Source organism: Rhinoderma darwinii, chromosome 5 (genome assembly GCF_050947455.1).
Source record: "Rhinoderma darwinii isolate aRhiDar2 chromosome 5, aRhiDar2.hap1, whole genome shotgun sequence".
In the NCBI taxonomy this organism is placed as follows: Eukaryota; Metazoa; Chordata; class Amphibia; order Anura; family Rhinodermatidae; genus Rhinoderma; species Rhinoderma darwinii.
This window is the reverse complement of record NC_134691.1, coordinates 344,288,954-344,314,210: the sequence shown is the minus strand read 5'-3', so window position 1 is coordinate 344,314,210 and position 25,257 is coordinate 344,288,954. Positions and strand designations below refer to the sequence as shown.

General features: G+C 42.1%; 1 protein-coding gene across 1 annotated transcript; it reads left to right on the top strand.

The window, feature by feature from the left end:
* Nucleotides 1-1,740: 1,740 nt before the first annotated feature.
* Nucleotides 1,741-18,703, top strand: LOC142653100 (cathelicidin-6-like). Its single transcript, XM_075828810.1, has 4 exons — nt 1,741-1,937; nt 2,384-2,485; nt 12,798-12,863; nt 18,438-18,703. Exons 1-4 carry the CDS (start codon nt 1,764-1,766, stop codon nt 18,546-18,548), a joined length of 453 nt encoding a protein of 150 aa, XP_075684925.1. The 5' UTR covers nt 1,741-1,763; the 3' UTR covers nt 18,549-18,703.
* Nucleotides 18,704-25,257: the final 6,554 nt, after the last annotated feature.

Below are 25,257 nucleotides of genomic sequence, written 5' to 3'. Positions count from 1 at the left end.
ACATATAGTTACATAGTTATACATAGTTACATAGTTATACATAGTTATACATAGTTATACATAGTTACATATAGTTACATAGTTACATAGTTATACATAGTTACATAAAGTTACATAGTTATACATAGTTACATAGTTATACATAGTTACATATAGTTATACATAGTTATACATAGTTATACAGTTATACATAGTTATACATAATTAGATAGTTACATAGTTATACATAGTTACATAGTTATACATAGTTACATAGTGATACATAGTTACATAGTGATACATAGTTACATAGTTATACATAGTTACATAGTTATACATAGTTATACATAGTTACATAGTTATACATAGTTACATAGTTATACATAGTTACATAGTTATACATAGTTATACATAGTTACATATAGTTACATAGTTATACATAGTTACATAGTTATACATAGTTACATATAGTTACATAGTTATACATAGTTACATAGTTATACATAGTTATACATAGTTACATATAGTTACATAGTTACATAGTTATACATAGTTACATATAGTTACATAGTTATACATAGTTACATAGTTATACATAGTTACATAGTTATACATAGTTGCATAGTTATACATAGTTACATAGCTACATAGTTAGACATAGTTAGGTAGGCTGAAAAAAGACCCCGGTCCATCAAGTTCAACGTTTCTCAATCAATTCGTCATTCATTGCTTGATTAGCTATAATCCTTAATGACATTTGTCAGTAAATAATCATCTCGCCTCTTTATAAATGCTGACATTGTATCTGCCATCACTACCTCTTGGGATCGGGCATTCCATAGTTTGACTGCTCTAACTGTAAAGAACCCTTTTTTATAGTGATGTCTGAAACGTCATTCATTCACACACAATGAATGTCTCCTGGTCCTTTGTAGGCTCCTTGGAAGCAACAGATTATGTGCTAGTTCTCCGTATTGACCTCACATATACTAGTACATATTAATAACATCGCCTCTAAGACGTCTTTTTTCCAAGCTGAACAAGCCCAATTTTTCCTTTCATTGTAAGCGACACCTCCCATCCCATGTAATAATCTAGTCGTCCAGCTTTGAACCCTCTCCAGTTCTCCTAAATCCTTTTTACAATGTGGAGCCCAAGACTGAATTCCATATTCATGTGGCCTTACAAGGGATATATAAGGGTAATGATACATTTATAGGAGGGTAATATAATATTTATACAGGGGGTAATATTACATTTATAGAGGGTTAATAAAATGTTTGAATCACAGGGTTTTATCTCTTTTTATACAGCCTAAAATCCTTTTTGCTTTTGCAGCTGCTGCCTGACATTGAGTGCTGCTGCTTAGCTTTTTTTGTTACCAGAATACCCAGGTCCTTCTCTTGTTATCCCCAGTCTTATTCCATTTAATGTATCTGAAATAACACTATTATTGCATCCTAGGTGCATTACTTTACATTTATCAACATTAAATGTAATCTGCCATGTTGTTGCCCATGCTGCCAGTTTATCTATATTGAGGTATTGCTATTTATGCTAATACTATATGTTCTGGATAAGTAACTCAAAGGTTACATTTAGTAAAATCATTAATTATGAGTCACTTAATAAACAAGGAGCTGATATAACACGTCATTGTCCTTTCCTGTCTGCAGATGGTTGACAAAATCTATTTCACCATCACCCCGGAATATGAAGAAGTAGAAGCTGAATAAAAAGGGATTAAAAGTGTGCAGAGGACATATCATCCGAGAGAGGTCAAGATGAGGAGCTGGGGACTGTCTCTGCTGTTCTTCTCTGCTGTCACATTACACGGCGGTCTCTCTGACGTCCAAAATAAGAGACCTATACGAGACGTCATCGATATCTACAACCAGAGGGAAGGGGTCACATACTTATATAAAACCCTGGAACAGCTCCCCCCCGCTAAGCTGGAGGTAAAGTACAAACATTAGAGACTTACCCAGAATGCATTTTATTTAAAACTTGTTATGTATATAAGGGAAATTTAAATAAAGTTCCATTTATGCTCCATTCGCATTCAAAGCAAATCTTCAGGTGTTGCTGCTTGGAATTTGGTAGGTAGTTATGTGACAGTTCAGCTTTGGATGTGTTAATTTTTCTGTGGTCACACAATGCAGGGGTATCAGGAAACCAGCAGAATTGTGATTGCAGCTTTAAAAGTTATTGGAGTTCAATATAAAATAGAATTGTTGTCCTATAAAAGCTGCAGATAAAAGATAAAGATGTATTTTATTGATTAAAGGAATTAATTGTGATTGCAAGCTCTTCAGTGTTCTATTTATTAGGCAAAGTGTCGGACTAGCAAAGTAAATCAATGTAAATCAGGATCATTATGAGATTGTCACTTTTTCTTTGACAGGAGGATGAAATCCCAAACCGAAGAACCTTCATCATTAAAGAGACCGTGTGCCTAAAATCTAACAATCCTGATTTGTCGAAATGTGATTATAAGTCAGACGGAGTAAGTATCTAATAAACTGCAGCAAATGTACAGAACAATAATGTATAAACATATTCTCCTGTGCTAAAAGACACCATGTATAAGAATCCAAAATACAAATAGGAAGGAAGGAAACAAAAGCTCTGAGCAAGTCTCTGCCTAAAAAAATTAATCATATTGCCCTTTATATAAACATATATACCTGGTATAGTACTTCCCCTAAGTACAAGTTATAACTACTATAATACTGCTCCTATATACAAGAATATAACTACTATAATACTGCTCCCTATATACAAGAATATAACTACTATAATACTTCCCCCATATACAAGAATGTAACTACTATAATACTGCTCCTATATACAAGAATATAACTACTATAATACTACTCCTATATACAAGAATATAACTACTATAATACTGCCCCCTATGTACAAGAATATAACTACTATAATACTGCTCCCTATATACAAGAATATAACTACTATAATACTGCTCCCTATATACAAGAATATAACTACTATAATACTGCTCCTATATACAAGAATATAACTACTATAATACTGCCCCTATATACAAGAATATAACTACTATAATACTGCTCCCTATATACAAGAATATAACTACTATAATACTTCCCCCATATACAAGAATATAACTACTATAATACTGCTCCTATATACAAGAATATAACTACTATAATACTGCTCCTATATACAAGAATATAACTACTATAATACTGCTCCTATATACAAGAATATAACTACTATAATACTGCTCCTATATACAAGAATATAAACTACTATAATACTGCTCCCTATATACAAGAATATAACTACTATAATACTGCTCCCTATATACAAGAATATAACTACTATAATACTGCTCCCTATATACAAGAATATAACTACTATAACACTGCCCCCTATATACAAGAATATAACTACTATAATACTGCCCCTATATACAAGAATATAACTACTATAATACTGCCCACTATATACAAGAATATAACTACTATAATACTGCCCCCTATATACAAGAATATAACTACTATAATACTGCCCCCTATATACAAGAATATAACTACTATAATACTGCTCCTATATACAAGAATATAACTACTATAATACTGCTCCTATATACAAGAATATAAACTACTATAATACTGCCCCCTATATACAAGAATATAACTACTATAATACTGTTCCCTATATACAAGAATATAACTACTATAATACTGCTCCCTATATACAAGAATATGACTACTATAACACTGCCCCCTATATACAAGAATATAACTACTATAATACTGCCCCTATATACAAGAATATAACTACTATAATACTGCCCACTATATACAAGAATATAACTACTATAATACTGCCCCCTATATACAAAAATATAACTACTATAATACTGCCCCCTATATACAAGAATATAACTACTATAATACTGCCCCCTATATACAAGAATATAACTACTATAATACTGCCCCTATATACAAGAATATAACTACTATAATTGTTAGGGATCTGCCAGGTACTTCATCTAGCTATACTCCTGGGATTAATCAATCCACACCTGAGGCCAGACCTGTTCGACTGACACCATCTCCCACCAACCAGGGTGGCAGGCTCAGGAGTGGGAGAGCCTATCGCGGCCTGGTCTGTCGGAGTTAGCTCCGCCCCCTGCCCTTTATTACCTGCCCTGTGCTCTCCCTCAGTGCTTGTAATTCTTTTGGATTCCTGGCCCCACTGCTGCTTGCTCCAGCCTGCTTCTGCCGTGCTTCTGCCTTGCTGCAGTTCTGCTTGACCTGCTTTGCTTTGCCCCTGGCTTGCTTCTGTCTCCGTGCCCGCTCGGGTGTACTCACTTCGTCCTGGTCCTGACTGTTCGTTCGCCGCCCCGTTTCCTCGTGGCGTTCCGTGGCTACTGCCCCTTCCCTTGCGTGTTCCCTGTTTGTTTTCCTGTGCACTTAGACAGCGTAGGGACCGCCGCCCAGTTGTACCTCGTCGCCTAGGGCGGGTCGTTGCAAGTAGGCAGGGACAGGGCGGTGGGTAGATTAGGGCTCACTTTCCCTTCACCTCCTTCCTGCCATTACATAATTACAAGCCCTTACCTAGTCTACCATTTCTGACGCTATCATGGACCCCCTTGAGACCCTGACCCAGCAGATGCAGGGCCTCTCCCTACAGGTCCAGGCCCTGGCCCAAAGGGTCAATCAGGGTGACGCTGCTTTAGTAGTACCCCTCACCTCACCTCTAGAACCCGACCTCAAGTTACCTGACCGGTTTTCAGGGGACCGTAAGACGTTTCTCTCCTTCCGGGAGAGTTGCAGACTGTATTTCCGCCTAAAGCCCCACTCCTTAGGTTCCGAGAACCAGCGGGTGGGTATCATCATATCCCGACTCCAGGAAGGGCCCCAAGAGTGGGCCTTCTCCTTGGCTCCTGACGCCCCTGAACTTTCCTCTGTTGATCGTTTTTTCTCTGCCCTCGGACTCATTTACGACGAGACTGACAGGACTGCTTTAGCCGAGAGTCAGCTGGTGACCTTACGTCAGGGTAGGAGACCGGTTGAGGAATACTGTTCTGATTTTAGGAAGTGGTGCGTAGCTTCTCAGTGGAACGATCCGGCCCTAAGGTGCCAGTTTAGGTTAGGATTATCTGACGCCCTGAAGGATCTGCTGGTTAGCTACCCCTCGCCTGACTCCCTTGACCAGGTTATGGCCCTAGCAGTACGACTTGACCGACGTCTCAGGGAACGTCAGCTAGAACGCTTCAGTGTGCTCCCCTCTGACTTTTCTGCGATCCCCCCCGAGGTCCCGTCTCCTCGCCCCTCCACGGAGGACTCGGAGGTACCTATGCAACTCGGGGCCTCCATGTCCCCTCGACAACGTAGGGAGTTTCGCAGAATGAATGGTCTTTGCTTCTACTGTGGGGACGACAAGCATCTACTGAACACCTGTCCCAGGCGCAAGAATAAGAAGCCGGAAAACTTCCGCGCCTAAGTGATCATCGGGGAGGTCACTTGGGCGCACAGGTATTTCCCGTTAATGTGAAACGCAATAAAATTTTGCTTCCCTTTCAGGTCTCGTTTGCTGGCCGGTCTGCCACGGGCAGTGCTTTCGTGGATTCTGGCTCATCTGCTAATATCATGTCTGTGGAATTTGCTATGTCTCTAAAGATGCCTTGTATTGATTTACCTTATCCTATCCCTGTAGTAGGAATCGACTCAACCCCCCTTGCTAATGGTTATTTTACTCAGCATACTCCTGTTTTTGAACTCCTGTTTGGCTCCATGCATTTGGAGCAGTGCTCTGTACTGGTGATGCAGGGTTTATCGTCTGATCTGGTTTTAGGCCTTCCCTGGTTGCAGTTGCATAATCCCACGTTTGATTGGAATACTGGGGATCTCACCAAATGGGGTAATGAATGTCTTATGTCATGTCTTTCTGTTAACTCTATTTCTCCCCGGGAGGAGGTAAACACGCTTCCTGAGTTTGTTCAGGACTTCGCCGATGTGTTTTCTAAGGAGGCCTCCGAGGTGTTGCCCCCCCATAGAGATTACGATTGCGCTATCGATTTGGTGCCTGGTGCCAAGCTTCCTAAGGGTAGGATATTTAATCTTTCATGTCCTGAACGTGAAGCGATGAGGGTGTATATCCAAGAATGCCTGGCCAAGGGTTTCATTCGCCCCTCGACTTCTCCTGTAGGTGCTGGCTTCTTCTTCGTGGGGAAGAAGGATGGTGGTCTTAGGCCGTGCATTGATTATCGTAACCTGAATAAGGTCACCGTAAGGAACCAGTACCCACTTCCTTTGATTCCGGATCTTTTTAATCAGGTTCAGGGAGCCCAATGGTTTTCTAAGTTCGATCTACGGGGGGCATATAACCTTATCCGCATCAAAGAGGGGGATGAGTGGAAAACTGCGTTCAACACACCCGAGGGTCATTTCGAATACCTGGTCATGCCCTTTGGGTTGTGTAATGCCCCTGCTGTCTTCCAGAATTTTATTAATGAAATCCTGAGAGAGTACCTGGGTAATTTTCTTGTTGTGTACCTTGATGACATACTGGTGTTTTCCAAGGACTGGTCCTCCCACGTGGAGCATGTCAGGAAGGTGCTCCAGGTCCTTTGGGAGAATAATCTGTTTGCTAAGACTGAAAAATGTGTCTTTGGGGTACAGGAGATACCATTTTTAGGGCAAATCCTCACTCCTCATGAATTCCGCATGGACCCTGCCAAGGTTCAAGCTGTGGCGGAATGGGTCCAACCTGCCTCCCTTAAGGCGTTACAGTGTTTTTTAGGGTTCGCCAACTATTACAGGAGATTTATTGCCAACTTCTCGGTCGTCACTAAGCCTCTTACGGACCTTACCCGCAAGGGTGCCGATGTCCTCCATTGGCCCCCTGAGGCCGTCCAGGCCTTTGAGACTCTCAAGAAGTGCTTTATCTCGGCCCCCGTGCTGATTCAGCCCAACCAAGAGGAGCCATTTATTGTGGAGGTTGACGCTTCCGAGGTGGGAGTGGGGGCCGTCTTGTCCCAGGGTACCAGCTCCCTCACCCATCTCCGCCCCTGTGCTTACTTCTCTAGGAAGTTTTCGCCCACGGAGAGTAACTATGATATTGGCAACCGCGAACTTCTAGCCATTAAATGGGCTTTTGAGGAGTGGCGGCACTTCCTGGAGGGGGCCAGACACCAGGTAACGGTCCTTACGGATCACAAGAATCTGGTTTTCCTAGAATCGGCCCGGAGGCTTAATCCTAGACAAGCTCGGTGGGCACTATTCTTTACCAGATTTAATTTCTTGGTTACCTATAGGGCTGGGTCCAAGAATATTAAGGCTGACGCTCTGTCACGTAGTTTCATGGCCAATCCTCCTTCCGAGAAGGATCCTGCTTGCATTTTACCCCCTGGTATAATCGTCTCTGCCACGGATTCTGATTTAGCTTCTGATATCGCGGCTGATCAGGGTGCAGCTCCCGGGAACGTCCCTGGGGACAAACTGTTTGTTCCCCTGCAATACCGGCTGAGGGTACTCAGGGAAAACCATGACTCCGCTCTATCTGGTCATCCTGGCATCTTGGGCACCAAACACCTCATTACCAGAAACTATTGGTGGCCTGGGTTGCCTAAAGATGTTAGGGCTTACGTCGCCGCTTGTGAGGTTTGCGCTAGGTCCAAAACCCCTAGGTCCCGACCTGCGGGCCTACTACGTTCCTTGCCCATTCCCCAGAGACCTTGGACCCATATCTCCATGGATTTTATCACCGATTTGCCTCCATCTCAGGGCAAGTCGGTGGTGTGGGTGGTAGTCGACCGCTTCAGCAAGATGTGCCACTTTGTGCCCCTTAAGAAGCTACCTAACGCCAAGACGTTAGCTTCTTTGTTTGTGAAACACATCCTGCGTCTCCATGGGGCCCCAGTCAATATCGTTTCTGACAGAGGGGTACAATTTGTTTCCTTATTTTGGAGAGCTTTTTGTAAAAAGTTGGAGATTGATCTGTCCTTCTCCTCCGCCTTCCATCCCGAAACTAATGGCCAAACGTAAAGGACCAACCAATCCCTGGAACAATATTTAAGGTGTTTCATCTCTGACTGTCAATTCGATTGGGTCTCATTCCTTCCCCTTGCTGAATTTTCCCTGAATAACCGGGTCAGTAACTCGTCAGGGGTCTCCCCGTTTTTCTGTAATTTCGGGTTTAACCCAAGGTTCTCCTCCGTCTCCCCTGGTTGTTCCAATAATCCTGAGGTAGAGGAGGTTCATCGGGAACTGTGCACTGTCTGGGCCCAGGTTCAGAAGAACCTAGAGGCGTCCCAGAGCGCACAAAAGATTCAGGCGGATAGTAGACGTTCTGCTAACCCCCGGTTTGTCGTCGGGGATTTGGTCTGGTTGTCGTCCAGGAACTTGCGCCTTAAGGTCCCGTCCAGGAAGTTTGCTCCCCGATTTATTGGACCTTATAAGATCATTGAAGTCCTCAACCCTGTATCCTTCCGTCTGGAGCTCCCCCCATCCTTTCGCATACATGACGTCTTCCATGCCTCCCTCCTTAAACGCTGCTCCCCGTCCTGGTCCCCCTCGAGGATACCTCCTGTTCCCGTTCTCACCCCTGAGGGGGTGGAATTCGAGGTGGCCAAGATTATGGACAGTAGGATGGTCCAGGGCTCCCTCCAGTACCTGGTCCATTGGAGAGGATACGGGCCGGAGGAGAGGACTTGGGTACCTGCCCGTGATGTTCACGCTGGGGTATTGATCAGGAGGTTCCACCTCCTCTTCCCCACTAAACCGGGTCCCCTTAGTAAGGGTCCGGTGGCCCCTCATAAAAGGGGGAGTGCTGTTAGGGATCTGCCAGGTACTTCATCTAGCTATACTCCTGGGATTAATCAATCCACACCTGAGGCCAGACCTGTTCGACTGACACCATCTCCCACCAACCAGGGTGGCAGGCTCAGGAGTGGGAGAGCCTATCGCGGCCTGGTCTGTCGGAGTTAGCTCCGCCCCCTGCCCTTTATTACCTGCCCTGTGCTCTCCCTCAGTGCTTGTAATTATTTTGGATTCCTGGCCCCACTGCTGCTTGCTCCAGCCTGCTTCTGCCGTGCTTCTGCCTTGCTGCAGTTCTGCTTGACCTGCTTTGCTTTGCCCCTGGCTTGCTTCTGTCTCCGTGCCCGCTCGGGTGTACTCACTTCGTCCTGGTCCTGACTGTTCGTTCGCCGCCCCGTTTCCTCGTGGCGTTCCGTGGCTACTGCCCCTTCCCTTGCGTGTTCCCTGTTTGTTTTCCTGTGCACTTAGACAGCGTAGGGACCGCCGCCCAGTTGTACCTCGTCGCCTAGGGCGGGTCGTTGCAAGTAGGCAGGGACAGGGCGGTGGGTAGATTAGGGCTCACTTTCCCTTCACCTCCTTCCTGCCATTACAATAATACTGCCCACTATATACAAGAATATAACTACTATAATACTGCCCACTATATACAAGAATATAACTACTATAATACTGCCCCCTATATACAAGAATATAACTACTATAATACTGCCCCCTATATACAAGAATATAACTACTATAATACTGCTCCTATATACAAGAATATAACTACTATAATACTGCTCCTATATACAAGAATATAAACTACTATAATACTGCCCCCTATATACAAGAATATAACTACTATAATACTGTTCCCTATATACAAGAATATAACTACTATAATACTGCTCCCTATATACAAGAATATAACTACTATAACACTGCCCCCTATATACAAGAATATAACTACTATAATACTGCCCCTATATACAAGAATATAACTACTATAATACTGCCCACTATATACAAGAATATAACTACTATAATACTGCCCCCTATATACAAAAATATAACTACTATAATACTGCCCCCTATATACAAGAATATAACTACTATAATACTGCCCCCTATATACAAGAATATAACTACTATAATACTGCTCCTATATACAAGAATATAACTATTATAATACTGCCCCCTATATACAAGAATATAACTACTATAATACTGCCCCCTATATACAAGAATATAACCACTATAATACTGCCCCCTATATACAAGAATATAACTACTATGATACTGCACCCTATATACAAGAATATAACTACTATAATACTTCCCCTATGTACAAGTTATAACTACTATAATACTGCTCCTATATACAAGAATATAACTACTATAATACTGCCCCTATATACAAGAATATAACTACTATAATACTGCTCCTATATACAAGAATATAACTACTATAATACTGCTCCTATATACAAGAATATAACTACTATAATACTGCTACTATATACAAGAATATAACTACTATAATACTGCCCCTATATACAAGAATATAACTACTATAATACTGCTCCTATATACAAGAATATAACTACTATAATACTGCTCCTATATACAAGAATATAACTACTATAATACTGCTACTATATACAAGAATATAACTACTATATTACTGCCCCTATATACAAGAATATAACTACTATAATACTGCCCCTATATACAAGAATATAACTACTATAATACTGCCCCCTATATACAAGAATATAACTACTATAATACTGCCCCCTATATACAATAATATAACTACTATAATACAGCCCCCTATATACAAGAATATAACTACTATAATACTGCCCCCTATATACAAGAATATAACTACTATAATACTGCCCCCTATATACAAGAATATAACTACTATAATACTGCTCCTATATACAAGAATATAACTACTATAATACTGCTACTATATAAAAGAATATAACTACTATAATACTGCCCCCTATATACAAGAATATAACTACTATAATACTGCTCCTATATACAAGAATATAACTACTATAATACTGCTCCTATATACAATAATATAACTACTATAATACTGCCCCCTATATACAAGACTATAACTACTATAATACTGCTCCTATATACAATAATATAACTTCTATAATATTTAATTATGCCTTTTGTCTATGTGGAGAACAGATTGGTATATTGATACTACGCTCTGATGAGGTCGTTATGTTTGTCTATAGATTATCTCTGGGATTGGTTATTTAATAGTTAGTTGTTCTTCTGGTCATTACTGAAATGTAACATTATTAATACAAAAAAGAAAAAATTAGTGGGTGCAAAATTGATTATAGGCACCTAGACATTGTACAAAGATAAATGATTTGATGGTTTAATGCAAAACACAGACATATATTATTTTTAAAACATTTAATAGTCTTTGATATAAACCATAATAAGTCATATCCGCCCAGACCAAACCTCATATATCAAACAAATACACCGAAAATATCAAATAAAGTGCAATGTACATGAGATAAATACTTCTGTAATAAGACGTATCAAGAGTCCATGCAGGCAATTCCCCAATAAACGTAATAAGCCAAATTGCACCTGCCAGAAAAATCGAACATAAGAAATATGTACAGTATAAGTAAAAGATCAATATCACCAATGGAAGCGTGTGGAGGCATGGTCAGACGGGTTTGTTTGCATGCAGTCTTATGGATAAAGCATTTATGTTATGTGCTTTTTACTTTCTGTTCTTTTTGCTGTGTCTTGGTTTGGTCTGGGTCTTGGTTTGGTCAGGATCTTGATTTGGTCAGGATCTTGATTTGGTCTGGGTCTTGGTTTGGTCAGGATCTTGATTTGGTCTTGGTCTTGGTTTGGTCTTTCTCTTGGTTTGGTCAGGATCTTGGTTTGGTCTGGTCTTGGTTTGGTTTGGTCTGGCTCTTGGCTTGGTCTGGCTCTTGACTTGGTCTGGCTCTTGGCTTGGTCTTGCTCTTGGTTGGTCTGACTCTTGGTTTGGTCTTGCTTTGGTCTTGTTTTGGTCTGGCTCTTGGTTTGGTCTGGCTCTTGGTTTGGTCTGGCTCTTGGTTTGGTCTGGCTCTTGCATTGGTATAGCTCTTGGTTTGTTCTGGGTCTTGGTTTGGACTGGGTCTTGGTTTGGTCTGGGTCTTGTTTTGGTCTGGCTCTTGGTTTGCTCTGGGTCTTTGTTTTGTCTGGATCTTGGTGTGGTTTGGCTCTTGGTTTGGTCTGGTCTTGGTTTTTTTCGGGCTCTTGTTTGGTCTGGCTCTTGGTTTTGGTCTGGCTCCTGGTTTGGTCTGGCTTTGGGTTTGGTCTGGCTCTTGGTTTGGTCTGGCTTTTGATTTGGTCTGGCTCTTGTTTTGGTATGGCTCTTGTTTTGGTCTGGCTCTTGGTTTGGTCAGGCTCTTGGTTTGGTCTGGCTCTTGGTTTGGTCTGGCTCTTGGTTTGGTCTGGCTCTTGGTTTGGTCTGGCTCTTGGTTTGGTCTGGCTCTTGGATTGGTCTGGCTCTTGGTTTGGTCTGGCTCTTGGTTTGGTCTGGCTCTTGGTTTGGTCTGGCTCTTGGTTTGGTCTGGCTCTTGGTTTGGTCTGGCTCTTGGTTTGGTCTGGCTCTTGGTTTGGTCTGTGAGGGTATGACGTCTCATGGTTTATATTACAGTTTATTTGTTATGCAGTGTTTTGGTGCTTCTTACATATTTAGTAAAACTGTTGTGTCTGTGTTTTTGCATACAGTAACTTCAATAAATTGATATTGTCTTTGTATAATTCATCATGCCTGAGTGCAAATAATACGTTGTGCACAAACTGCTTTTTTCCCTTTTTTTTTCTAGTATTGACAACAGATGTGCAGCGTTTGTTGCGCCATTTATATTTGAGTGGTGCCAGACACTTTATATGCAATAAAATGAAGTATAACATTAAGTTATGAAATGATCATCGGTTTGTCATTCCCGAAAATAATAATTTCATTCAATGTTTCTGCAGGAGGAGAAAATTTGTGTTTTGGGTGATGAGAACCATGAGGAGATAATCTGCTCCAGCCTGACCAAGGTAACACAACCATAAAGATAGTGCTGAGGTGCTCCACCACGTTGTGACTCCTCTCTCTACATTAATCATGTCAGTTTATTATTTTTGATGATCATACTACTGGTTTTTCTTTTGGGTGTTTAGATGACTCAATAGCTCAATGTTCATGAACCATGAGCTTCGGAGACATCTGAAGACGTATCAGGGGACAGAAAACTGACATTGTCCCCCTCCATCTTATTGCTGGTCCTCTTCGTCCCCTTTCCTTATCACTTCTTCCTCCATTATTCTCTACACCATTGAGTTGGGTCTTCTCATAATGCGTCCGGAATAAGATCAAGCTTCAGTCTGGATTTTGCAGGCTTCATCCTATAATTGTTGGAGCCGTGTATCCCCAAAAGTCATAAGTATCAGGTGTGTCAGGTCTATTGATAAGATGTAAAATTTACAGATTAAAAAAAAAAATGCAATCCTCCATCTACAGCCCTCATTGCATTTCTCTATATACTAGTCCTCAGTGACTTTGGCCCACATTTACTAACACTGGCGCTGCAGAAAAATGAAACACTTAATAACAGATATTCCCACAGATTAAAGATATGTTCACACGCAGTGACTGAAAACGTCTGAAACGACAGAGCTGTTTTCAGGCGAAAACAGCTCCTGATTTTCAGAAGTTTTTTTAACAACTCGCGTTTTTCACGGCGTTTTTTACGGTCATTTTTGGAGCTGTTTTTCAATGGAGTCAATGAAAAACGCCTCCAAAAACGTCCCAAGAAGTGTCATGCACTTCTTTTGACGAGCCGTCATTTTACGCGCCGTATTTTGACAGCGACGCGTAAAATAAAGGCTCGTGGGAACAGAACATCGTAATTCCCATTGAAAGCAGCGGGCAGATGTTTGTAGGCGTATTAGGGGCGTTTTTTCAGGCGTAATTCGAGGCGTAAAACGCCCGAATTACGCCTGAAAAAACTGAGTGTGAACATACCCTTAAGCTGATCGCTGGGCTGGAGGTTACAGTAGGGAGACACTTTGTGATCAGCCTATTGTCAAGGGACCCGTCTAACATGCAGGGATTGTCCAAAGTGGAGATCCCCTTTAACCCCTTCAGGACACAGCCTGTTTTGGCCTTGTAGACACAGCCTATTTTTTCAAATCTGACATGTGTCACTTTATGTGGTAATAACTCCGGAATGCTTTTACCTATCCAAGCGATTCTGAGATTGTTTTCTCGTGACATATTGTACTTTATGTTAGTGAAAAAATTTGGTCGATAAATTCAATATTTATTTGTGAAAAACTTCAAATTTTAGCAAAAATTTGCAAAAATTAGCATTTTTCTAAATTTAAATGTATTTGCTTGTGAAACAGATAGTAATACCACACAAAATAGTTACTAGTTCACATCCCCCATATGTCTACTTTTTGTTTGCATCATTTTTGGAACATTCTTTTATTTTCCTAGGACGTTACGAGGCTTAGAACTTTAGCAGCAATTTCTCATATTTTCAATAAAATTTCAAAAGGCTATTTTTTGCGGGACCAGTTCAGTTCTGAAGTGGCTTTGAGGGCCTTATGTACTAGATAGACCCCATAAATCACCCCATTTTGAAAACTGCACCCCTCAAGGTATTCAAAACCACATTCAGAAAATATTTTAACCCTTTAGACGTTTCACAGGAATTAAGGCAAAGTAGAGGTGAAATGTACAAATTTCATTTTTTTTGCCGAAATTCATTTGTAATAAAAAAAAATCTGTACCACAGAAGGTTTTACCAGAGAAACGCAACTCAATATTTATTGCCCAAATTCTGCAGATTTTAGAAATATCCCACATGTGGCCCTAGTGCGGTAATGGACTGAAATACCGGCCTCAGAAGCAAAGGAGCACCTAGAGGATTTTGGGGCCTCCTTTTTTTAGGAATATATTTTAGGCACCATGTCAGGTTTGAGGAGGTCTTGTGGTACCTAAACAGCCGAAACCCCCCCAAAGTGACCCCATTTTGGAAACTACACACCTCAAGACATTTTTCTAGGGGTATAGTTAGCATATTGACCACACAGTTTTTTTGCAGAATTTAGTGGAATTAGTCTGTGAAGATGAAAATCACCTATTTTTCTGTGGAAACATAGAATTTTTTCATTTTTACAAGGAATAAAGGAGAAAAAGCACCCCAAAATTTGTAAAGCAATTTCTCCAGATTACGGCAATACCCCATATGTGGTCGTAAACTGATGTTTGGACCCACAGCAGGGATCAGAAGGAAGGAGCGCCTTTTGGATTTTGGAGCGCAGATTTTGCTGGATTGGTTTTCAGTGCCATGTCGGGTTTGCAATGCCCCGGAGCGACCAAAACAGTGGAAACCCGCCAAAAGTGACCCCATTTTGGAATCTACACCCCTCAAGGAATTTTTCTAGGGGTATAGTGAGCATTTTGGCGCTTTAAATTCTTTATTTATTACAGCGTTCACCGTGCGCAATAAATTACGTTTTAATTTATTCTGCCGGTCGGTACAATTATGGCGATACCATATGTGTATAGATTTTTTTAAGTTTTGCAGCGTTTGTACAATAAAATGAAGTTTCTATAAAATAATTTATTTTCTGGGACACGCTATTCTGAGCCGTAACTTTTTTATTTTTTCGTCAAAAAAGCTGTGGGAGGTCTTGTTTTTTGCGGGACAGGTTGTAGTTTTTATTGGTACCATTTTGGGGTAAATGCGACTTTTTGATCACTTTTTATTCTATATCTTGGGAGGGGTGGTGACCAAAAAATAGCGATGCTGACAGTTTTCCGTTTATTTTGTTTGCGGCGTTCACCGTGCGGAAAAATTAACATTATAGTTTCATAGATTGGGTCGTTACGAACGCGGCGATACCAAATATGTGTACTTTTTTTTAACGTTTTCATTTTTTCCCTATAATAAATGACTTATTATAGGAAAACAAAACCTTTTATTTTTACACTTTTATAAAACATTTTTATTAACTTTTTTTTACTTTTTACACTTTATATTTTTGTTTATTAACTTTTCTTTTACTTTTTACACTTTCTTTTTTTTACCTGCAGCTCTGATCGCTGCTAGAATACATTACACTACCTAGGTAGTGTAATGTATTCCAACTATCAGTGTGACGTCACAGTCACTCTGACAGTTGGTCTACGAGGATCAGCAGAGGCTGATCCTCATAGGCTGTGTCAAAAATATTTTTAATTATCTTTATATGTGTGAACATATATTGCTTTTGTGAAAGTGATTAGAATGGGTTTCAAAGATAACATTTTGCATGGACTCCATCTTGTATGGTAGGCATTCATTTTGGATCGTTGGAATCCATCTTTTGGCCTGAAGGAGCCATCTTGAGGTTAATAAGTAAAAAGTAAATATCAGCAGATGTCCTGAAGCAATTCTATGTTAAGTGTTCTTGAATTGAATGTTTTATTACTCTTTTAAGGAGCAGATCAAATAGCCTTGGCCGAATGGACAATGACACTGTTTACCATAAGTCAGTCTTGGATTCAGGCCTCTGTTTAATTAATTTAAACTTCTCTGCAGTCTCCATTCTCTAGTGAGATAAGAAGTAGACAAATTATCTTGTGTATCTGAAATGTGTGTCTTCCCATGGGACAAGGTTCAGGCCACCTGGGGCTTGGAGGGTGAAGAATTATTATAATGCATTGATATAATTCTTATTGGCTGAATCAGAGTCATTATCATTTTGTAGATGATTGGCTGAAACCAAAGCCTACACCTTTCCTGTCATTATACCATATGTGGAGTTTTGGGATATTACCATATATAGAATGTTTATGTTTGCAAGTACAAGGTCACCACCTACTCTCATTTTCCTATAAATAAAGATGGATCCGCCCCCTAGGACAGAGATCGTTTGAACACTGAAGCTGCGTGTCACGGTCTCTCTCCGGCCGGCCTCTCTCAGATCCACCATTGAGAGAGCATTCACTAATTTGGAGCTCATAGACAAATGCAGATAATGTCCAACGTTAACGGACATACTAAATTCTGCAGCGACAGCTGACATACATGGCAGACCTGGGGGCCGTTGTCTGGCCCCCGGGTGCCATCACAAGCATCAGAAGCCCCCACGATTGCATCGGGGCTGCTGATGCGCTACAAACCCGCTACATGCGGAGATCGCAATCGAGCCCCGCATGTAACGGGTTAATTGCCGAAATCAGCGGCGATGAGCCGCTGATCGGCAACACTGGAGAGTGTCAGCTGTCGGGGACAGCTGATCTCCAAGTTCCCGATGCACACTGTCGCCGACAGGAACGGCACAGTGACTTTCTGTCACTCTGACAGGAAGCCTATCAGGACCAGCCGAAGGTTGGTCCTGATGGGCTTCCGTCCATGGCAGACCCGGAAGCCATTGTTTGGCTTCCGTTTGCCATACTAATTATCGGCAGACCCCGCGATTTCGGACGGGGGTCTGCCGATATGTTAGAAACCCCTAAAATTCGGCGATTGCACCCGATCGCCGAATTTAAGGGGTTAATGCGCCGAAATCAGCGGCAAAGGACCGCTGGCCGGCAAGAGGGGAGTGTCAGCTGTCGGCGACAGCTGACCTCCTGGTTCCCGATGCACACTGTCGCCGACAGTGTGCACCGGGATTAACTCAGTAACTGTACGTCCTCGTGCGGGAAGTAACTTCCCGCAACGACGGACAGTTACGTCCTGGTGCGGATAGGGGTTAATAAATGTGGCTTTATACTGATCTAACCCTAAGCGGCCATGTCAGTAGAAGTGGTATATTCCTTATACACACAACTCAGAGCTCCTGGGTGCAATTTTATGTTTCAGGTTTTTGGGGCAGGGGAAGCAACCAGAGCACCCAATGACAGACCCACCTAGATTATCTTCAGGGCCCATCCTCAATAACTGAGGTTTATTTTCCAAGAAATCCCAGAAACCTAACCTTTCCAATAATAAGTTCTGAGTAGATGTTTTTTATTGATGTTATAGGCCACTATACATTCTCACAATACAATAAATTTTAAAGAAAATTTTCAGACTTTGGCCGACATTTATAATGCAATTCACAACAGCTTTTGGTGTAAATTTCACTGCTAAAATTTAGCGAATGATGATGTGAGACATTTTAGTGATAAAACTTTTCTCTTCGCTCACAAGATTTGATGAGTCTACTCCTTCTGAAATCTGCAGCTATTTTCTCAGCTTGTGGGAGGCTCGGCTGCTTGTCTACCTGTGTCTAACCCTGTACAAGCTGTAAAATAACACGAACAGCATCTCATTACTGTCACTGCGCTCCTTCAATACAGAGTTTGATTAAAAATAAAATATATTAACTATATATAATAAATGAAGCAGGATACAGGAGCTGCAGAGCCGGGAACAGGCATTGCTCTCATTGGGATGAGGAAGAGTCTGTGCACTGAGGAGGAAAGTACAAATTTTTATAAAAACTAAAATGATGAAACTGACAGACATAAGGAGAGGAGGTAAGGTACAGGAGGTCTCGTGGACGCTGCTATCTGGACTTTTATTTGACATTTGACTTTTATTGTTTACGAGTGATCTACAATGTGCATCATCCTTTGCTGTTTCCTTTCAGGATGTCCATGTCAAGAGGAATAGTAAGAAGCCATGCAGTAAAAAGCCCTGCAGGCGGCTACCAGGAGGTTACAGCTTTGTCTTTCCACCTATAGACTATAACAGACCTTAGATGATCTGGGTGTGAAGGTCTCCAGTCACCTGTAGAAGAAGATCTCGGAGATTGCGGCTTATGGCGAACATTTCACTCGGTTGTAATAAAGCTTTGCTTTTTATTTTGAGGCACGAGGCGACATAATGTAGAATAAAGTCATGAAATCATGTTTCCTTACGTCTCCTTTACTTCTCCCACTTCCCATTGGACACGGACTTTGGTGATTTTATGAGTCTCCGCACAGATTGTCTATGATAATATGGATGTTCTGTCTTGGGAATCTTCTGATTTTATTCTCTTGAAGGTCTCGGTGCTAAAAGGGCAATGGAAACAATGAAGCAACTAAACTTAGCAACACTTTATATTTCTTGTTTTCTTCATGAAAGATGATGGATGATGGAGGATGATGAGGATGACGAGGATGATGGAGGATGATGGATGATGGAGGATGATGGATGGTGGAGGATGATGGAGGACGATGGATGATGGAGGATGATGGATGATGAGGGATGATGATGGATGATGTTGGAGGATGTTGGAGGATTATGGAGGATGATGGAGGATGATGGATGATGGAGGATGATGGATGGTGGAGGATGATGGAGGACGATGGATGATGGAGGATGATGGATGATGAGGGATGATGATGGATGATGTTGGAGGATGTTGGAGGATTATGGAGGATGATGGAGGATGATGGATAAAGGAGGGTGATGGATGATGGAGTATGATAGAGAAACATGGATGATGGAGGATGATGAGGAATGATGGATGATGATGATGATGATGATGAGGGATGATGGATGATGAGGGATGATGGGTGATGGATGATGATGGAGGATGATGGAGGATGATGGATGATGATGATGTATGATGATGGAGGATGATGGATTATGGAGGATGATGGAAGATGGTGGATGATGATGGAGGATCATTGATGATGGAGGATGATGGGGGATGATGGAGGATGATGAGGGATAATGGATGATGGAGAATGATGGATTATGGAGGATGATGGATGATGATGGATTATGGAGGATGATGTATGAGGATGGAGAATGACGGAGGATAGAGGATGATGGATGACGGCTATGATAAGCAAAAGGGGAAGAATGATGCTAAATGTGAAGGATGATGATGATGGTTCTAATGATGTTAAGGAGGATGATGGTGGCAATTAGGATGAGGAGGAGGTTGGTTCCGATCATGATGATGATGATGATGAGGAATGATTATGCTAAATGTGAGGGATGATGATAATAAGGAAGATGATGGTGATGATAATAATAAGGAAGATGATGGTGATAATGTTGAGGGGGAGGAATGATCACAGTGGTGATGAGCATGTTGGTTAATGATGAATGAGAATACATATTAATGGGGATGATGATGGAAATAATGAATGGTGATGATGTTAATGATAGTGGTAATGGATAATGATAATGAGGAAAAAGATGAAGATCATGCTAAATGATGATAATGATGATGATGGATGAAGATGTGGAGTGACAATAAAGAAGTATTGCTTTATGAGGATTATCATCATGTTGGATAATAATGATGATGATGATGAGGATGATGGTTGTTTATGATGTAACTGGATGATAGATAATGGGAATGAAAGAATGATGGTGATGATGAAGATGGTGATTATAAAGATAGAAGTGATGATGAAGATAAAGGTAATGATGAAGAAGGAGGTGATTATGAAGATGGAGGTGATGATGAAGATGAAGGCAATGATAAGGGTGGAGGTGATGATGAAGATGAAGGTAATGATAAGGGTGGAGTTGATGATGATGGTGGAGGTGATGATGAAGATGGAGGTGATGATAAGAGTGGAGGTGATGATGAAGATGGAGGTGATGATGAAGGTTGAGGTGATGATGAATATGGAGGTGATGATGAAGATGAAGGTGATGATGAAGATAGAAGTGATGGTGGAGCTGATGGCGGAGATGATAGTGAAGATGGTGGAGGTGATAGTGAAGATGGTGGAGGTGATGGTGGAGCTGATGGTGGAGATGGCGGGGGTGATGGTGAAGATGGTGGAGGTGATGGTGGAGATGCCGGAGGTGATGGTGATGGTGATGATGGTGGAGGTGATGGTGGAGATGGTAACGGTCGTTAGTATTGTTGGTGATAATAAATATCCTCCTGTTTATGGCAAAAAACATATTCTACCGCATATTACAGATAATATATTTCCTCACGCTGGTCATGCTGCACTTGTTTCTCTTGTAAACTTATATCTGGCTGTCAGGACATGTTGGGAGTTGTAGTTTCACTTCAGAACCATTAGTTAAAGTCCACTACTGTACACAATATAAGAGTAATGTGATGATAACCATATAAAATACCCTCCGAAATGCACCAAAGTCTGGAAAATACACAGACGAACAGTAAGTCAGTTGCCTTGCAAAGATAGATAGATCAGATATAAGCTTAGTGAGAAAGAGGGAGGGGAGATGTCTCGGTCCACATCTTATTTTTATTCCATGTTTGGCCCATACGCTGGAAAATACTCCGGATCTACACCGTTCAGCCATAACATTACAACCACCTGCCTAATATTGTGTAATCGCCCTCCTGCCCGTGTACAGCTGTGACCCATCGTCATGGACTCCACAAGACGTGTGAAGGTTCCTGTGGCCTCTGGTACAAGACGTTGGCAGCAGATCCTGTACGTCCTGTAAGTTGTGAGGTGCGGCCTCCAGGGATCGGACTTGTTTCTCCAGCACATCCCACAGATGATCGATTGGATTGAGATTTGGGGAATTTGGAGATGACATCTTGAAGTCTTTGTCATGTTCCTCATCATTCCTGGACAATGTCTGCAGTATGGCGGGGGCATTATCCTGCAGTGTGGCGGGGGCACTGCCATTAGGGAATACTGCTGCCATGTTGGGGAGTCTGCAGCAATGTTTAGGTCGGTGGTACGTGTCAAATCCACATGAATGTCAGGATATAAGTTTTTCCAGAAGAACGTTGCCCAGATCATCACCCTTCCCCCGACGGTTTGTCATCTTCCCATAATGCATCCTGCTGCTCTCTTCCCCAGGTAAGTGACGCACACGCACCCGGCTGCCCACATGATGTAACACGTGATCCATCAGACAAGACGCCTTCTTCCATCCTCCAGTTCTGATGATCACGTGACCATTGTAGACGCTTTCGGCGGTGGACAGGGGTCCGGTCACGCTCTGATCAGTCTGCAGCTACACAGCCACATATACTACAAACTGTGATGCTCTGCATGTTCTGACATCTTTCTATCATAGTCAGCAGTAACTTTATCAGTAATTTGTGGTACAGTAGATCTTCTCTGAGATCAGACCAGACGGCCTAGCCTCCCCTCCCCCACACATCAATGAGCCTTGTGCGCCTATGACTCAGTGATTTCAATGTTATGGCTGATCGGTGTATATGTGAGCGTGCAGGTGCATGTACTGTACAATACTATATATACACACACACACTCAAATGTTGTTTTATTTTGTCAGTAATCATACCAGCGATTTACAGCTACCAGCACTTTTTATCGTGGCTGCAAACTGTTGAAGCAATCATGGCCCAAAATATATTAGACTGAAATTTTAGATGGGTATTTCAACCGATACCCTCCCAGGGAACTTATCCAGATCCAAATTATAGGTCATATCAATATATCGGAGAGAAGTAAGAGACACAGTCACATTGCTTGTATGCTCAAAATACTCCTCTGAGGTTTATTAATCAAAACAATTACAATAATATCTTTAGAAAAAAGAGCGTAGGCTTGAAGTTAACCAATCAGAGACAATATGACAATAACTCTAATTCAACCAATAGCATACAATGAGAATATTTCATATTGAGCCAATCACAGACATACAATACATTTCAAATTTAAAACTATAATTCTTCATTAGACTTTGTCAGACTTAACACCTGAAAAATCTCTGGCAAGAACACAATACTATCTTTATGAGCTGTTCTTTCTCATGAAAGACCACAAACAGTATCCATTTTATTTGGGCTAGAATGAGTTCTTATCTCACTCCCTTTCATTCGCTATGAAAAGGTTTTTCATAGAATTGCAACCTCCAAGGTCAAACACACACTGCCCGCAGCAAACTTTAGGGCGGGTTCACACATGGCGGAATTCCACTTAAATTCCGCTGCGGACACTCCGCAGCGTTAATCCGCAGCGGAGCCGTTTCTCCATTGACTTTCACTTTAAATTAGCAGTGTTCGTTTACACGATGCGTACAATTCCGCTGCGGAGCATAGGCTGCGGAGCGGAATTTGGTGTCCGCAGCATGCTCTGTCTGTTGCGGAGCAGTGGCGGACTCATGGCGGAATTTCTCCATTGACTTCAATGGAGATTCAAAGTTCCGCAATGAAGTCCGCAGCTGTCATGCACATGTCATGTGTGCTGCGGATACGTCTTGCTTTTTTAACTTGACATTTCTTCATTCTGGCTGGACCTATGTATTTCTAGGTCTACAGCCAGACTGAGGAAGTCAATGGGGCTCCCGTAATGACGGGAGCGTTGCTAGGAGACGTCTGTAAATAGTCACTGTCCAGGGTGCTGAAAGAGTTAAGCGATCGGCAGTAACTGTTTCTGCACCCGGGACAGTGACTACCGATCCCAATATACATGTATCTGTAAAAAAACATATAAGTTCATACTTACCGAGAACTCCCTGCGTCTGTCTCCAGTCCGGCCTCCCAGGATGACGTTTCAGTGTAAGTGACGGCTGCAGCCAATCACAGGCAAAGCACAGGCTGCAGCGGTCACATGGACTGGCGCGTCATCCAGGGAGGTCGGGCTGGATGCCGAAAGAGGGACGCGTCACCAAGACAACGGCCGGTAAGTATGAAAATCGTTTCCTTTCACTAGGGAAAGTGCTGTCCCTTCTCTCTATCCTGCACTGATAGGGAGAAGGGAAGCACTTTTCCTGCAGTCCGCAGCGGCCAGTCCGCATCAATGTACTGCACATTTTGTGCAGATCCGCTGCAGAATCTGCAACGCAGATTCTGTGCGGCATCGATGCGGACAGTTGCGGAGGAATTCCGCCATGTGTGGTCATGCCCTTAGATAAGAACTCAGAGAGACACATAGCTAGTGAGGGCTACATTCACGCAAGCGTATCAGATTCACGCGTGTGAAAAACGTGCGCGAATCTGGTCCGTTATGCATCAGTGTGCTTTGTGAGAGGCATGTGTTATTCACGCACTCGTAAAGCACATCTTTCTTTTTTTAAATTATTTTCAATTGAATTGATGCGCAAATCATGCACAGCAGACGGATGTGCATCCGTGTGCTGTGCGTGACTTTCACGCACCCATTGACTTCAATGGATGTGTTGGTGCGTGAAAAGCGCATCAATATAGGACATGTAGTGAGTTTTACGCAACGGACACGCGCTGCGTGAAAACTCCGGCATGTGTGCATGGCCCAATGAAATCAATGGGTCAGTGTGCTGTGCGTGATTTTCACGCACAGCACACGGACGAGTTTTACGCTCATCTGAAAGAGCCCTAAGGAACGTACAAAATCAGCATTAATATACTTGTCTTAAAGCGACAGATGACTTTTATTCACTAAATGGTTTATTTAAGACACAAGATGGAAATCCATACAAAATGGGAGTCTCATAGCCATACTCAGTTATTACATATTTCTTGAAACAGGGAGAGAAGGTCATTGCAGGTGGAATAGAAATCACATCCGTGTATAATCGGGTGTCCTGCTCAATAATTCATAATCTAATTTAATACAGAGAATAGAAAAAAATGAACCATCCGGTCTCGTCCCTCATATTACACACAGGCGACAGCGGTATTCACATGATTCTGCTCGCTCCGCAGCATGAAGAAGAGGACATTTTGTGTTTTGTGTTTTTTGTAATCTAAACAAGTACCAAAAAATCTGTGCTGATTGATTTCTTAACCCCTTCCCGCGATTGGGCGCGACTGTACGTCCGGATTGAAAGTGATTTTCCGCAATCGGGCGCACAGTCACGCCCAAGCTTTAAACTGTCACCGTGTCAAGAGACATGGTGACAGCATCCTCATCGCAACTGTCAGAAACAGTTGCCGAGCAGGACTCACGGCACAGGACCAATCAGAATGGTCCCATTCTGGCAAGCGCTGTGATTGGCCAGTTAGTACTGACTGGCCAATTACAGTGGAGGAGGCTGGTTTTGCCAGCATCTCCAGGTCTGACAAGTTCATTTCTGTCAGATAGCTTGTCAGAGATGGTTGCCAGTGAGAAGACAGTGAAGAGTATATAAAAAAACAAAAACACAGCAATCTGCCCCTTTTCTGACCCTTTTGTGCCCACTGACCAGTGATCACCACCTTTGGTACCCACTGGTCATCAAATATATAAGTTCAGTCACCCACAGAGCTCTTCTGCCATGCTGTGATCTATGCCCAGCGATTACCTGTCGCAGTACCCGGTCGCCATCACCCTACTGTGTCCATAGATTGCCCACTGTCCGAGTTCCATGTTAGGTAACAATGCCACGTCTCATTTAGTTTTTCCCCTGGTAGGTAGGGTACCCTTACTTATCGACTACAGCAAGGTCGCCGGTCTGTTCTCATTGCTCAGTTGGGAGTAGGGGTGTTTTTTGTTACAAAAAAAAGTTACAAAAGTTAAAAAAAAAAAGTTTTTAGTTAGTAGCTGGACTTTGTAGTAAATTATTCAAAATCTCAGAATATGGCCAAAAGAGCCTTC

What these genes read in the sequence shown, in the direction of transcription:
- LOC142653100 (XM_075828810.1), top strand. Translation starts at nt 1,764, where the DNA reads ATGAGGAGCTGGGGACTGTCTCTGCTGTTCTTCTCTGCTGTCACATTA. An exon ending in TCCCCCCCGCTAAGCTGGAG is followed by an intron (nt 1,938 to 2,383) that starts GTAAAGTACAAA and finishes TTTCTTTGACAG; the next exon opens with GAGGATGAAATCCCAAACCG. An exon ending in TCTGCTCCAGCCTGACCAAG is followed by an intron (nt 12,864 to 18,437) that starts GTAACACAACCA and finishes GTTTCCTTTCAG; the next exon opens with GATGTCCATGTCAAGAGGAA.